This window comes from Rhamphochromis longiceps, linkage group LG3 (assembly GCF_057381845.1).
Source record: "Rhamphochromis longiceps isolate RC_006_pf linkage group LG3, R_longiceps_female_GT1.1, whole genome shotgun sequence".
In the NCBI taxonomy this organism is placed as follows: domain Eukaryota; kingdom Metazoa; phylum Chordata; class Actinopteri; order Cichliformes; family Cichlidae; genus Rhamphochromis; species Rhamphochromis longiceps.
Window position 1 is genome coordinate 63,585,460 of NC_140559.1, and position 15,619 is coordinate 63,601,078.

The window sequence follows — 15,619 nt, forward strand, 5'->3', positions numbered from 1 at the left end:
GCTGTTCTGTACACACACTGTGTGCCCTGTATGGCTCAAAGTCTCTGCAGCCTGTTTTTATCTGCTATCATCAGATCTTCATCATCCTCATTCACATCCCTCACACACTCTACAGCCTCATCAGCACTGACTTCATCTTCACTGACTGATGGAGCACAACATGAACCTGTGGAGGCTGAAACACTGTCCTGTCAAACATCTCCCCGTCACCACTCCACTTCTGTCAGCCTTTAAATGAACCCTGCTCAAGTCTGTCACTTCTGTTTGGAGCCAAAAGAGGTTAAAGATTATGCCACTACATTCTTGTCTAGAAAATATTAAAGTGTATTTGGTGACACACAAAAAAGGGTAAAAGTATAGTTTGGGTCCACACATGTCCAAACCCTGGTGTGTAGGCCTACTTAGTATTGAGAAAAGCCCACTAAAAGAACGCCCACCAGACCAAAGCAATGGTGTTGACTTGATCAGCATTAACCCCGCCCCCTGACTTTGATGGGTGAAGCTGACAAATAAAATGTATTTATGAACAGCGATGCAGGGCCAGGAGTAGCAACGTGAATTAAATAAATACATCATTAAATAATTCATTAAATGTGTCAGTAAAATAATTAAAATAGAAAACAAACCAACAAAATATGTAATTAACTAATTTGAATTGTACATAAATACTTAATGAATTATTTTAAATGAAATTAACCGATAATTCATTGTGATTTTGTTTTGTGTTTTGATGAGCTAATAATCAGCTCTCTTTTTCTCATTGTTGTTCTAAGCCGCTTATCCAAAGGTAAGGCACTACCTGTTGAATTATTTCCAAAGTGTGCCAAATTGGACATTACAAATTAAAGTCTACTCACTGAAATTACTGGGGAATGTCTGCTTTGATTTTGATGAGAATCTCATGACAGTACTGAGGATTTAATGCAGTTGGACTGCTAAAAATGATTTAATGCGGTTGGACCGCTAAAGGATTTAATACGGTTGGACCGTGGAAAGCAGTTGGACTGCTGAGTGATTTTAGTATATTAGGGAATTTGGTTATTGTTTGGGGTGGAGCCCGTATTGGTTATAAGGTTGGACCTGCTTCAGTCTTACACTTTTTTGGCTGTTTTACTGTTGTTCCAAAGTATTATAAATTATTCAAGAACGTCAGTTGGACTGATAGGAAGCGCAGTGCTCAGAGGTAACGCTTGCCAATGCCAAGGACGCTTAGGCATTGTCCTCGAAGAGGGATAGTCAGTTGGTCACTGTGGAGCTTGGGGCACTCCAGAATAACTAGGAGTTAGAGTCTCCTTACCGTTTGGAACGGTAGTCTGCGCTTTTTTGGCCAGCAGAAGTTGGACTTCGGGCGTGTAACTTTAACTTAAAACTTCGGGGTAAGCCTTGGCTGTGAAATGCCAAAAATAGAGCTTCAGGCAAAGTTTGGGTTGGTTGACGCTTTTAAATTGAGTTAGGGATTTTAGAGATGAGGCCAGAAACTGTTGGACAGATACTGGTTAATTGATCACAAAAAAGTTGGACTTTATCGGTTGGACCGTTAACTTAAATTTGTCGAAATTGTTTAGGCGCTAAAGCTGACAGATGTGACAGTGGTTGTAAATATAAGACGTCTTTGTAATATAAAATAAGAGATCTCTGTGTGAAAGGAGTCTGAGGCAGTGCTGGAGCTATTTTTAGACTGTGTGTGTGTGAGTGTGAAAATGCAAATTAGTCAGCAGTGAACTGTTTAAACCACAGTTGGTTTTACAAATACTGCTGCAAACATTGTTGAGTGTGTGTTTAAGACGCCATTTATGTTCATTAGAGGGCTATAAATAAAGTTTTGAGTTGCCGTAGTGGATGTATAGTAATTGACTGAGTTTTGATATATAAATATAGTGAGTGCACTGTATATATTTAAGACTAACATATTACTTTTAGGAGTAACCTCTCATCAGCAATAAATGCTGGTGTGTTTTATTTTGTCTATTCTATGTGTGTGCTGTGAGAATTAATAGAGGTTTCAATTGTTTTCTTTGACTTGCTCTTTCTGATTATGAAAGGCATGTCTGAAATACTCTTAGGAAAGCGTGTTGTGAGTATATTCCTCAACTCTTGTCACAGTTTAAGTGTGTGAATGCTGTGAGTAGCAGGTTTTGAGTGATTGGGTGTGATTTGTACAAAATAATAAATAATAATAACACTATGAAAGTTGATAGTAGAGTGAGTGCAGAAGTGGAAGTGTGAGAGAAAAGGCGGTGTGTGTGTGAGACGATCTGACAAACGCAAAGAATTTAGTATATTTAGAAGTGTGTGCGTGAAATAAGGGTGAATTGTTTTAGATCAAGACTTAGTAAAACAAGAGTTTTATTAGCCTGTAAAAAAAACAAAACAGGAGAGATAGAAACAGAAAATATGGTTCTGAGCAGCTGCAAGGTTGACAGGAAATGGTGTATGTGACAGGAACTTTGCATGCCCATAAAAGGAACTGACTGTGACAAGTGAGCACACAGAGAGAGAAACATACGAGTTAAACTCCAGGCAGATGAAGCAAATGGAGGTTTTAAGAAAAGAAATGAAAAGGATATTAATTCTATGCTTTAGTGTGTCAATACAGGTGGACTTCTTTCAACCTAGAATCTTGAGTACAAAACCATTGATTAACAGAATTGGGAGGAAAACAGGCCAGATTTTGGCTTAAAATTTTACAGCTTGACCTCCCACTTGTCCCGATCCTGAGAAGAAGCTCATAGGACAGTTAATCTCCTGATGAAGACCGACAGAACATCGTGGACTTCAAGAATTAACAGCAGGCAAAAGACAGTGCAACTGAAACTACACTGACGATACCAGCAGCAGCATGGAAGAAAAGCACGTGATGGAAAATGCACGGTGAACTGCAGGCTGGTAAGAACAGTGTGACATAACTGTTTAAAGACACTGAATGGGATATTTTGCCAGGCTGGGATTTAATCTAAAAGGAAAATACTGAAAAGAGCAACGGAGAAGAAACAGAGAAGAAACAGACTGTGTTTGCTGGGGATCACAAGACAACAAAGGACACTAAGAGAAGGGCACAGGGGCCAGTGGGAAGGTGAAGCCCAGACGAGTTCGACTGCGAGAATAGAGGGTACAATTGGGTTGAAATTGAAGCCGGAACTCAGGATGGTTTAGGGATGTCCACGTCACAAACAAAGAGGTAAACAAAAAGAAGGTAAAATAAAGAGAGAAAATAACTGACAATTACATTAATGAATAGAAGACACACATACAGATATTACATAGATTTATTTTTAGGATAAAGGGGAGAGCTTATACGTAGAAATGACTTTTTATACATATTGCATTTTGTGCCTTTAAGGGAGTTGTGGCTCAATTCGTCTCTTGTGGGTCACGAGCCTTTGGCTAGCGCTATGATTAGCCAATCTACTGTGAGGATGATATGAGTTATTGAAGGATTGCACACGCTTACAGACACAGAGTCCATAAACACACATGACAGTATTGATTCCAGGCAAAAGGCCTCAAATTAATTTAGCGTTTAACTGAACTTGAGCTGGCCCTGTAACAAGTGACAGAAAAGAGGAACTGAATAGGAGTTTCTTGCTTTAGAGAAGGACCAAAGGAAGGAAAGCATATATTTTGGTTAAGTCTGATAAACTAGAATGAGAAGGTATTGTTACATCAAAGGAGCAAGATGAAATAAAAAGGCTGTACCAAAAACAGGCTATAACATAGGAAATGTGAGTTTTAAAATGAAGTTAGTGTTAACACACAGGAGTTGTTTCAAGGCAGCGTTTAGCTATGATAAAATGTATGCAGGAGTAATTGCTTATATGTTTAAACTTAATTGATTAAAGTGGTTGTTTTTTTTTTGGATCTTTTAGTAGAATAGGCGCTTATAATGATTTTCTTGTGAAAGGAGATTCTAGGTCAGAGTGGAGGCCTTGCAGCAGCGAGAGTTCTGTGTACAGGATGTTGATGATTAGATAAGGCAAGCGACAGGAAACGCATGCAGGGACGTGAAAGCAGCGTTTTAAGAGTTTTAAAATGATGAGTAACGTTGAAGAATATATATAAATACAAGTCAATAAGTCAAGAAGATAATTAGGATCAGGCTTTTGATTAAAGAGTCCCAAAGATGATAAGTTAGGGAGGTGCAGGAAAAGGTGTTTGGTTTGCTTTACAGAAGATCTCGGCGACCACAGGGGGGTGAGGATCCTGGAGGCCCGAGGCATGATGGACCACAAGAGAGGGACGCAGAAAAAACCTAATCTTACGCATGGAGTGTTCTCGAGGGGGAACTGGTGTTTATTACTGGACCACTTAGATGACATGAGGTTGTCTGATTTGCTGAGCCAGAGGATGGCTAGAGAGGGTCAGAGCGGGAGTGGTGACCCCGATGTCCACGATGCCATGGATGGACATGGAAGCAGCTGAGTGGGCCGAGGAGTGACCCAACACAATGTATTGTGACCTCTGGTGTTCCAGAGGTCGAGAGAGGGAGTATTGAGATTGGAGAGATATTTTGCTGCTATTGTTAAAGGCTCATGTTCTCACTTAGGTCATCGATTTCTACTTACATTTCTTTCTGGGAAAAATGGGGATTACTTTGGAAACAGGAAGTATTTTCCCCAATAAGCAGCCCTGGATTAGTAAATCACTCCAACATGTTCTCAGGCAGAAGAAGCTGTCTTGTTATGAGGGAGAGAAGAAAAAGATTGAGGCACAGAAACTTGTTGAAAGAGAGATAAAGCAGCTAAAATCAGGTGTAAAAGTAAAGCAGAGGGTGAGCTGAATAAAGGACACTCAAGGCTGGCTTGGAAAGGAATGAAGTCCATGGTGGGGATGCAGAACAAGGAGCAAAGATGAATGTGATGCTGAATCAGCAGAAGACTTGGACTCATTTGATTCCAGCTTTGATATCATTGATTTCAATGAAGAGCTTTGTGATTGTAGCAAAGGGCTGGTAGCTCTGAGAGTCCCACTGATGAGGTGTTTGTGTGGAAATCTCTTAGTGGGACCAAAGAGAGAAAAAGCCCTGGTCCTGATGCTGTGGGAGGGAAATGATTGAAGTGTGCTGTGAGGAACTGACTGGGAGATTTTCACACATTTTCCAGTCCTCCTTGGAACAACAGGAAGTTCCCAGCATATGGAAACAAAGGTTAAGTGTCCTATGGCACTCAGTGATGATGGTGCTGTGGCCCCACCACCTCCACCTCTTTGTAAAGGAACTAACTGTAATCTGAAGCTTCAAATGGGACTAAGACTTCCTCCACTAGGTGGCAGTGTCTGATGAGAAAGTGTTAGTGGAGCTGGCCTGGAGTCAGAAACAGGAAGATGCAGGATTTGGGCTGAAATGGGGGAAAGTGGTTGGCACTAGTGCCTTAAAGCAAGAAGGTTGTAGGTTGAAGCTTGTTGGCCTTTCTGTGGAGGTTGGATGTTCTCCCACAGTCCAATGAAATGCTGCTTAGGTTCATTGGTGCTTCTAAATTGGCTGTAGGTGTGGATGTGAGAGAGTGCTTCTCTGTCTCTCTCTGTTGGCCCTGTGATGGACTGCTCACCTGTGCAGGTGGACCACGCCTCTTGCCCTATGACAGCTAGGGCACAGGCTGCAGCCCTGTGAGCCTAAGCTGAATAAACAGTTAGCAAAAATGATCCATAGATGGCCTGAAATCCCCCAGTTAGCAGTTTGGTAGATAGCTATGACATGCTAATCCCATCCAGCAGCTGTATTCTACCTGTAAGCTGATCCCTGCTGAGCCAAAGCACTTTTTCATATACAAATTACAACCTTTAATAGAAACCTATTGGTCAGCATCTTATTAGCCTGCTGTTAGCTTCATTCCACAGAAAACTGAGAGAAACTAACAGAGTTGATAAAGAATAAAGAGAAATGTGCTGATTTAAAGCCTTTGAAGTGCTTCAGATGATCTCTGTCCACTTCTGTCCACTCATTCATTCATGTAAGCTTTCTAATGCAGCTTTGATCTTCACAGTCTGCTTCATGAAACTCATTCTAACCCTGAATGTCAGAGTGTTCCTCCTTCTCTTTCCCATCATTCATGCTGGCAGTGGAGGAGATTTGGATGTTGGACTGTGTTTTGGATGATGTGTGTATGTTTGTGTTGGACTGCTGTCTGTAAAGCAAACGCACATTTTGCTTTGGATTTCAGTGTCAGACAGACTTTAAGGTGGAATGAAGAGTTGGAGAGTTTCACAGTGAATTATCCAGTGGAGGATTTTTCTTCTTCTTTGAAGGTTTGAAATGTGAACATTGTTCTGCTGCAGTCAATGGACTAAACCAGAGAAGAAGAAAACAGACTTTACCATGAAGATCCTCAGTGTGGATCAGTATAATATCAGCCTGATGTCTGCAGTTTAGTGTCAGCACAACTTTCACATCATATTCATCTCAGCACAACTAAAACATGCTGACTGACCTCAGAGTTTCAAGTCCACATCCTGGACTCTCCAGGAAACCACACAGATGCTTCACTCCTGAATCCTGCAGCTTGGTGTTGGAGCTCAGGTCCAGCTGTCTCAGATGGGAGGGGTTGGACTTCAGTGCTGCTGCCAGATAATCACAGCTGATCTCTGACAAACCACAGCGATACAATCTGTATAAAGAATGAAAGATGTAAGTTTATTAGACAAAGTGTGAGCTTGAAATCATTCAGTGTTTCATCATCTGTTCAGAGCTGAAGAAGGTTCAGAATGTAGAAGTTTAGAAAATGGAAACTCCAAACAGCTGACAGAGTTCATACGCCTTTGTCAGGGTCAAATTCAAGCAAGACCATGTGAAAATTAAAACACATCATCCTAGGTGAACTTAAACACCTTTGTTCCCCTTTTGTTAAGACATAGAAAAGTACACCACACAAAAATACTGCAAAAGGAAACGGTCGCCTTATATACATAGTGTATAAACTCAAAATGCACATTTCACTTCAAATTAAGATTAAGGCTTTGAACAGATCACATAGTTCAGTTCAACATATAAGACTTTAAGAATGCACAAGCATCTACTTAAAATCTATTTAATTTATCATCCATGATATTATTTTGTACAATTCCAATGTATTTTGTTCATCTCCCTTAAATAAACAGGCAGTCTTAAAGTATGAAATATTCATATACAAACACATATAAATGTGTGTACTGTCTCAGTGGCTGATAGTACCCCACAGGCCTCAGTGTGAGCTTGAAGACATTTATAATGTTTAAGTAGTTTAATGTGCAGGTGCTGACGATAAACACATTTTGAATGAAAGCCGGGGAACTTTGGTAGCACAGAAACAAGTGGCTATTCTTTGTGACTATATGGATCACTCACAATACCATTATTTCACACAAAGGCACCAAATTAATACTCAAAAAAGCTGCAGCAATACACACAAATATAAACAGTACTTGGTGACAACTTTGCTTTTAGCCTTTAACCCTTCTTGACTACTTTTGATGTGGCCTCTATATTTTACCTTTAAAAACAGTTTATCTTGCCAATCTGTTATTTTCTCATTTTGACCAACTGTATCAGCACAATTTATCTAAATTCAGACAAAATTTAAAATACAAGTAGAAAGTGATATTTTGACTGTAAAAACCACACACATGTTTAACGAATCATCTTCATAACTTGAAATGCAAATAGAGATTGTACATTTTTAAAAATACGCACACGTTTTGCAAACAACAAAGTTATATGGTACTATTTACCAAAAAATGCAGCCAAGGCTCAGACGTTTTTCATATAATCATTTCAAACTATTTACAGAACAATCAGGTGTCAAACAATAGTTTGTGTCACTCTAACACATATGAGAACAGCACAGGGATAAACCTGCAGGTCTGACAGCAGGTGTGTCACTCAGCGTTTACACTGCAATCTGCCTTTGTTGGCTTTAAGGCAGCAACTGTGACGATCACTAGTAGAACTGACACACAAAACAAAACAACAGCTACACACTAAATACACAAGACAACAAACTAACTTGAGACCAAACACGGTAAACGTCACAAATCTCTCACGTATCAAAACTCTCTCTCTCTTTCGCTCACTCGCTCTCTCTTGCCGGTCACTCCTAAAACTTCCCCCTTTTGCTAAACAACCAAATGTCATGTTTCCATATCATTTTTGATTGGTCGACATGGTACATTTTCCCACCTATAGGGCTTTGGAGCGTGATGTCACGGGAGATGGGCCATGCCCCCTTCCGCCATGACAGTAGGCCAGCCAAAGGATACCATTTCAGCTATGGATCGTACGTGTTGTGTTGTCGGTTGCAACGTTAGATCACACGATCGTGAAGGCAAGAAGCTGGATAACGGGCTCTCTTTTCATCGTTTTCCATCCTGGAGGCAACGTGAGGGATCCCATGTATCCGATATTACTAAACAAAGACGTCAGGCTTGGATTGCAGCGGTGAGACGAGCGGATATCGAGTTCTCTGCAATCCCCAGCTTTTTGTTGGTTTGCTCACGGCATTTTCTTTCCGGTGAGTTCTAAATTAATTCATATCACTCTTGAAAGGCTTTTAGTGTTATTTTCAACGTGCTGCGGTCATAGATAATGAGATAAAACATGCTAATGTGTGATGCTGCAGAACCACATCATGTCGACTGAGTAGCTTATGATTTGGCATTATTGCAGGCAAACCAGCATATGAAATGGATGTAACAAATCCAGACTGGGAACCAACACTGCACATGGGGCATGACGACATACCTGTATCAGACTCGGACCGGCACTCAAGGCGTACGCAACGGAAGCGAAAAAGAGCACCCATCGGAGGTAAACAACCCCCCCCCCCTCTAAAAACATACTAAATTGCTATCACTGTACACTAATCCGCACATAACTTCCAGATGAATCACACACCTGTCATTGGAATATTGGTGTACATTTACCTTATGTCTAATTTTATCTTACAGGCTTTCGTTATGCAGCTGCAGAGTCTGAAGGTGTGCCCCGTGCAGAAGTGATTGATGAAGATCTGACAGAAGACCAACAGCAAAATCACAATGTCATGGAGGCAGTGGACAGCAGTTGTGTTGGACAAGTGGAGGTTGAGGTACCAGCTGCAAATGTGGATATACTGAAGAAATGTAAACCTTTTAAAATGATGACAGATTACAAACTCTCAGCTGTGTCTGTAATCAAACCTCTGTAACTTTGCTTCACTTCAGCAGCATCAGCTCATGTTCACATGTTGATTCATGGTTTGCTTCAGTTTTTGATGGACTGCAGAATATTTTGAAGGTTATCTGCTATAAAAAGCCAGAACAGGAAAATCTGCTTCATGTGTTTCTGTTTGATCCTCAGTGACTTTGACACAAAGGCCTCTGCTGTGATGATCACACCTCTGATCAAGTCTCACAGTGTCAGCTTTGTTTTTATACATATGGATATGTGCTGATAAATGATCAGAATTATAATATTTCCCACTGTCTGCTGTGTGCCGTGACCTTTGACCTGCTAAAGACAGTCAGCTGTGGATTATTCATTGTTGTGTCTGATACTTAGAACTGTGAGGAAGAACACTACACAGTTAATCAGGGTCCCCTCTCTCTGAATCAGGGAAGGTGGGCAGGCCGCGTGTGGGCCGCGGACCATACGTTGAGTCTCACTGTTTGAAATGTGAACATTGTTCTGCTGCAGTCAATGGACTAAACCAGAGAAGAAGAAAACAGACTTTACCATGAAGATCCTCAGTGTGGATCAGTATAATATCAGCCTGATGTCTGCAGTTTAGTGTCAGCACAACTTTCACATCATATTCATCTCAGCACAACTAAAACATGCTGACTGACCCCAGAGTTTCAAGTCCACATCCTGGACTCTCCAGGAAACCACACAGATGCTTCACTCCTGAATCCTGCAGGTTGTTGTTGGAGCTCAGGTCCAGCTGTCTCAGATGGGAGGGGTTGGACTTCAGTGCTGCTGCCAGATAATCACAGCTGATCTCTGACAAACCACAGCGATACAATCTGTATAAAGAATGAAAGATGTAAGTTTATTAGACAAAGTGTGAGCTTGAAATCATTCAGTGTTTCATCATCTGTTCAGAGCTGAAGAAGGTTCAGAATGTAGAAGTTTAGAAAATGGAAACTCCAAACAGCTGACAGAGTTCATACGCCTTTGTCAGGGTCAAATTCAAGCAAGACCATGTGAAAATTAAAACACATCATCCTAGGTGAACTTAAACACCTTTGTTCCCCTTTTGTTAAGACATAGAAAAGTACACCACACAAAAATACTGCAAAAGGAAACGGTCGCCTTATATACATAGTGTATAAACTCAAAATGCACATTTCACTTCAAATTAAGATTAAGGCTTTGAACAGATCACATAGTTCAGTTCAACATATAAGACTTTAAGAATGCACAAGCATCTACTTAAAATCTATTTAATTTATCATCCATGATATTATTTTGTACAATTCCAATGTATTTTGTTCATCTCCCTTAAATAAACAGGCAGTCTTAAAGTATGAAATATTCATATACAAACACATATAAATGTGTGTACTGTCTCAGTGGCTGATAGTACCCCACAGGCCTCAGTGTGAGCTTGAAGACATTTATAATGTTTAAGTAGTTTAATGTGCAGGTGCTGACGATAAACACATTTTGAATGAAAGCCGGGGAACTTTGGTAGCACAGAAACAAGTGGCTATTCTTTGTGACTATATGGATCACTCACAATACCATTATTTCACACAAAGGCACCAAATTAATACTCAAAAAAGCTGCAGCAATACACACAAATATAAACAGTACTTGGTGACAACTTTGCTTTTAGCCTTTAACCCTTCTTGACTACTTTTGATGTGGCCTCTATATTTTACCTTTAAAAACAGTTTATCTTGCCAATCTGTTATTTTCTCATTTTGACCAACTGTATCAGCACAATTTATCTAAATTCAGACAAAATTTAAAATACAAGTAGAAAGTGATATTTTGACTGTAAAAACCACACACATGTTTAACGAATCATCTTCATAACTTGAAATGCAAATAGAGATTGTACACTTTTAAAAATACGCACACGTTTTGCAAACAACAAAGTTATATGGTACTATTTACCAAAAAATGCAGCCAAGGCTCAGACGTTTTTCATATAATCATTTCAAACTATTTACAGAACAATCAGGTGTCAAACAATAGTTTGTGTCACTCTAACACATATGAGAACAGCACAGGGATAAACCTGCAGGTCTGACAGCAGGTGTGTCACTCAGCGTTTACACTGCAATCTGCCTTTGTTGGCTTTAAGGCAGCAACTGTGACGATCACTAGTAGAACTGACACACAAAACAAAACAACAGCTACACACTAAATACACAAGACAACAAACTAACTTGAGACCAAACACGGTAAACGTCACAAATCTCTCACGTATCAAAACTCTCTCTCTCTTTCGCTCACTCGCTCTCTCTTGCCGGTCACTCCTAAAACTTCCCCCTTTTGCTAAACAACCAAATGTCATGTTTCCATATCATTTTTGATTGGTCGACATGGTACATTTTCCCACCTATAGGGCTTTGGAGCGTGATGTCACGGGAGATGGGCCATGCCCCCTTCCGCCATGACAGTAGGCCAGCCAAAGGATACCATTTCAGCTATGGATCGTACGTGTTGTGTTGTCGGTTGCAACGTTAGATCACACGATCGTGAAGGCAAGAAGCTGGATAACGGGCTCTCTTTTCATCGTTTTCCATCCTGGAGGCAACGTGAGGGATCCCATGTATCCGATATTACTAAACAAAGACGTCAGGCTTGGATTGCAGCGGTGAGACGAGCGGATATCGAGTTCTCTGCAATCCCCAGCTTTTTGTTGGTTTGCTCACGGCATTTTCTTTCCGGTGAGTTCTAAATTAATTCATATCACTCTTGAAAGGCTTTTAGTGTTATTTTCAATGTGCTGAGGTCATAGATAATGAGATAAAACATGCTAATGTGTGATGCTGCAGAACCACATCATGTCGACTGAGTAGCTTATGATTTGGCATTATTGCAGGCAAACCAGCATATGAAATGGATGTAACAAATCCAGACTGGGCACCAACACTGCACATGGGGCATGACGACATACCTGTATCAGACTCGGACCGGCACTCAAGGCGTACGCAACGGAAGCGAAAAAGAGCACCCATCGGAGGTAAACAACCCCCCCCCTCTAAAAACATGCTAAATTGCTATCACTGTACACTAATCCGCACATAACTTCCAGATGAATCACACACCTGTCATTGGAATATTGGTGTACATTTACCTTATGTCTAATTTTATCTTACAGGCTTTCGTTATGCAGCTGCAGAGTCTGAAGGTGTGCCCCGTGCAGAAGTGATTGATGAAGATCTGACAGAAGACCAACAGCAAAATCACAATGTCATGGAGGCAGTGGACAGCAGTTGTGTTGGACAAGTGGAGGTTGAGGTACCAGCTGCAAATGTGGATATACTGAAGAAATGTAAACCTTTTAAAATGATGACAGATTACAAACTCTCAGCTGTGTCTGTAATCAAACCTCTGTAACTTTGCTTCACTTCAGCAGCATCAGCTCATGTTCACATGTTGATTCATGGTTTGCTTCAGTTTTTGATGGACTGCAGAATATTTTGAAGGTTATCTGCTATAAAAAGCCAGAACAGGAAAATCTGCTTCATGTGTTTCTGTTTGATCCTCAGTGACTTTGACACAAAGGCCTCTGCTGTGATGATCACACCTCTGATCAAGTCTCACAGTGTCAGCTTTGTTTTTATACATATGGATATGTGCTGATAAATGATCAGAGTTATAATATTTCCCACTGTCTGCTGTGTGCCGTGACCTTTGACCTGCTAAAGACAGTCAGCTGTGGATTATTCATTGTTGTGTCTGATACTTAGAACTGTGAGGAAGAACACTACACAGTTAATCAGGGTCCCCTCTCTCTGAATCAGGGAAGGTGGGCAGGCCGCGTGTGGGCCGCGGGCCATACGTTGAGTCTCACTGTTTGAAATGTGAACATTGTTCTGCTGCAGTCAATGGACTAAACCAGAGAAGAAGAAAACAGACTTTACCATGAAGATCCTCAGTGTGGATCAGTATAATATCAGCCTGATGTCTGCAGTTTAGTGTCAGCACAACTTTCACATCATATTCATCTCAGCACAACTAAAACATGCTGACTGACCTCAGAGTTTCAAGTCCACATCCTGGACTCTCCAGGAAACCACACAGATGCTTCACTCCTGAATCCTGCAGCTTGGTGTTGGAGCTCAGGTCCAGCTGTCTCAGATGGGAGGGGTTGGACTTCAGTGCTGCTGCCAGATAATCACAGCTGATCTCTGACAAACCACAGTCCATCAATCTGTATGAAGAATGAAAGATGTAAGTTTATTAGACAAAGTGTGAGCTTGAAATCATTCAGTGTTTCATCATCTGTTCAGAGCTGAAGAAGGTTCAGAATGTAGAAGTTTAGAAAATGGAAACTCCAAACAGCTGAAGCCAACAGGAAGCAGCTTCAAACAAACACAACAAGAGAAAAAACTCTGAATGTTTCACATTAAAGTCGTACATTTATCATAAAAACAGGACAAAGACTTGAAAAAGTCGTGTTTTTCCTTCCAGGAACCACAAGGCTTCACTTTTAAAGGTGAAGTGTGAAAGAAATGGACATATTTGAAGTCCAACACCTTTTTCCACTCACATTATTAAAGCAGACAAACTACAAGCTCATTTTCATTCCAACAAGTCATCTTCTGACCTGGACTAACAACACTGGTCTCTATGTGCAGCTGGCTGTGAGACCAGTGCTCAGGGAGCGTCTACAAAGTGCAACACTGAAAGAACATCGCACACTAGCTTTGTCCCAAAACGTCGGCTGCATCCTTCGGAGGACCCGGTATTCGCGGTCTACGTGGGCCGGGTCCTTCAAAGACTGAAAAGGCTGGAAGTGCGAGGCTGTGAAATGGGACGGTCTAGTCTTCAGATTTGCGTCACCGCTGTGTCGGTGGAGTTTAATAAACTCGGCCGTCTGCTCCTTGCTATCTAAAATATAACAGGACACTGGCGTAAATTCTCGACCGTCTCACAGTTCTGTTTAATCAGTTTCCTGTTTAACGTTTATTCAGCTGTGTGAAAATCCCGGAGGAACTTTGATCTCAGCCAAACCGATTTACTCCGGAACAAATAAAACACAGAAAAAAGGCAAACAATTACATTTTTAAGTTATCCGAGTGACTTATATATCGTGTTTCACCTGAGTAGTGAAAGAGCGGGGTCTGAAAACGATGAAGCCGGGCGTCCGCTGCTCTCGCTGGCTGGAGTGACCATTGAACCCCCCGGCTTGCTAGCGAGCGGGTGGGGAACAGACGTCTCCGAAAACGTCGGCACACTTTTGCAAATATGCGATGTCTTGATAAACCAAGCAGATATTTGAAGTTTACACAGCTACTTTCTCACCTGAAAATATGTTAAAAGTTTATTTTGTGACCCAGAAAGATTAATAAGAGTAATTTGAAAACTTAGTAGCTGCCGCCATTGTTGGCAGCTGAAATTTGGCTGGGCCGCGCTATGAATTCTGGGATATGGTGGGCCACAAAGGACACACCCGACGAATCCTTCAAATTCGGGGAAATGAAGGACGCATTTGTCGGGCACATTTGAAGGAGTCGACAAATACGGACAGCCTTCATCGCCTGGCTGTGATGTAATCGGCCTTCAAATGCAGCCTCTGGAGGATGCAGCCGACGTTTTGGGACACAGCTACTAATTTGCTTCCATCATCCAACCTGAAGAGGAAACAGAGACGCCTCCCCTTCAAAGTAAAAGCTGCTCCTTTTGGACACAGTATCAAAGAAAGTCTACAGTATAACATAGAAAAGACAGAACAAAGTTTTGGTTGTTTTTAAATTGTGCAGAAATGAAACTACACTAAGCTCAATTATGTGACTGACATTTCATCCCATGTCAGTTTGGCCTCATCCTGGGCCGGATTATCCAGCACACACTCTGACCACAGGTCCATGTTGAGCAGGATGAGCTGCTGGCTAATCTGGAGGCTGTAGCAGCAGCTGACAGTCACAGTGGGTTTCCACTCATGAAAAAGCTCTGGCTGCTTCATTTCTCATCTCATATCAGAGACTTTAATGCTTCACTGAAGCTGTACTGTGATGCTTCCATATTCCAGTGAGGCCTCCATAATGATTTCAGCTGTTCTGTACACACACTGTGTGCCCTGTATGGCTCAAAGTCTCTGCAGCCTGTTTTTATCTGCTATCATCAGATCTTCATCATCCTCATTCACATCCCTCACACACTCTACAGCCTCATCAGCACTGACTTCATCTTCACTGACTGATGGAGCACAACATGAACCTGTGGAGGCTGAAACACTGTCCTGTCAAACATCTCCCCGTCACCACTCCACTTCTGTCAGCCTTTAAATGAACCCTGCTCAAGTCTGTCACTTCTGTTTGGAGCCAAAAGAGCTTAAAGATTATGCCACTACATTCTTGTCTAGAAAATATTAAAGTGTATTTGGTGACACACAAAAAAGGGTAAAAGTATAGTTTGGGTCCACACATGTCCAAACCCTGGTGTGTAGGCCTACTTAGTATTGAGAAAAGCCCACTAAAAGAACGCCCACCA

The 15,619-nt window shown here is 41.3% G+C and overlaps 2 protein-coding genes across 3 annotated transcripts in view; both read right to left on the reverse strand.

Moving 5' to 3' along the window:
* LOC146675695 (protein TANC1-like) overlaps positions 1-15,619 on the reverse strand; it is a 407,338-nt gene that overhangs the window by 184,095 nt on the left and 207,624 nt on the right. The window lies entirely within an intron of this gene.
* Positions 1-15,619, reverse strand: part of LOC146675702 (protein NLRC3-like) — a 33,503-nt gene that overhangs the window by 6,381 nt on the left and 11,503 nt on the right. Inside the window, exon 3 of one of the 2 annotated variants that reach the window (XM_085400619.1) lies at positions 12,238-13,337. The exons of the other annotated variant lie outside the window; for it this stretch is intronic. Within the exon in view, the coding sequence (XP_085256745.1) occupies positions 13,142-13,337 (196 nt within the window). The 3' untranslated portion in view covers positions 12,238-13,141. Of the gene's footprint in view, positions 1-12,237; positions 13,338-15,619 lie in introns of those variants that run through there. 2 annotated transcript variants of the gene reach the window in all.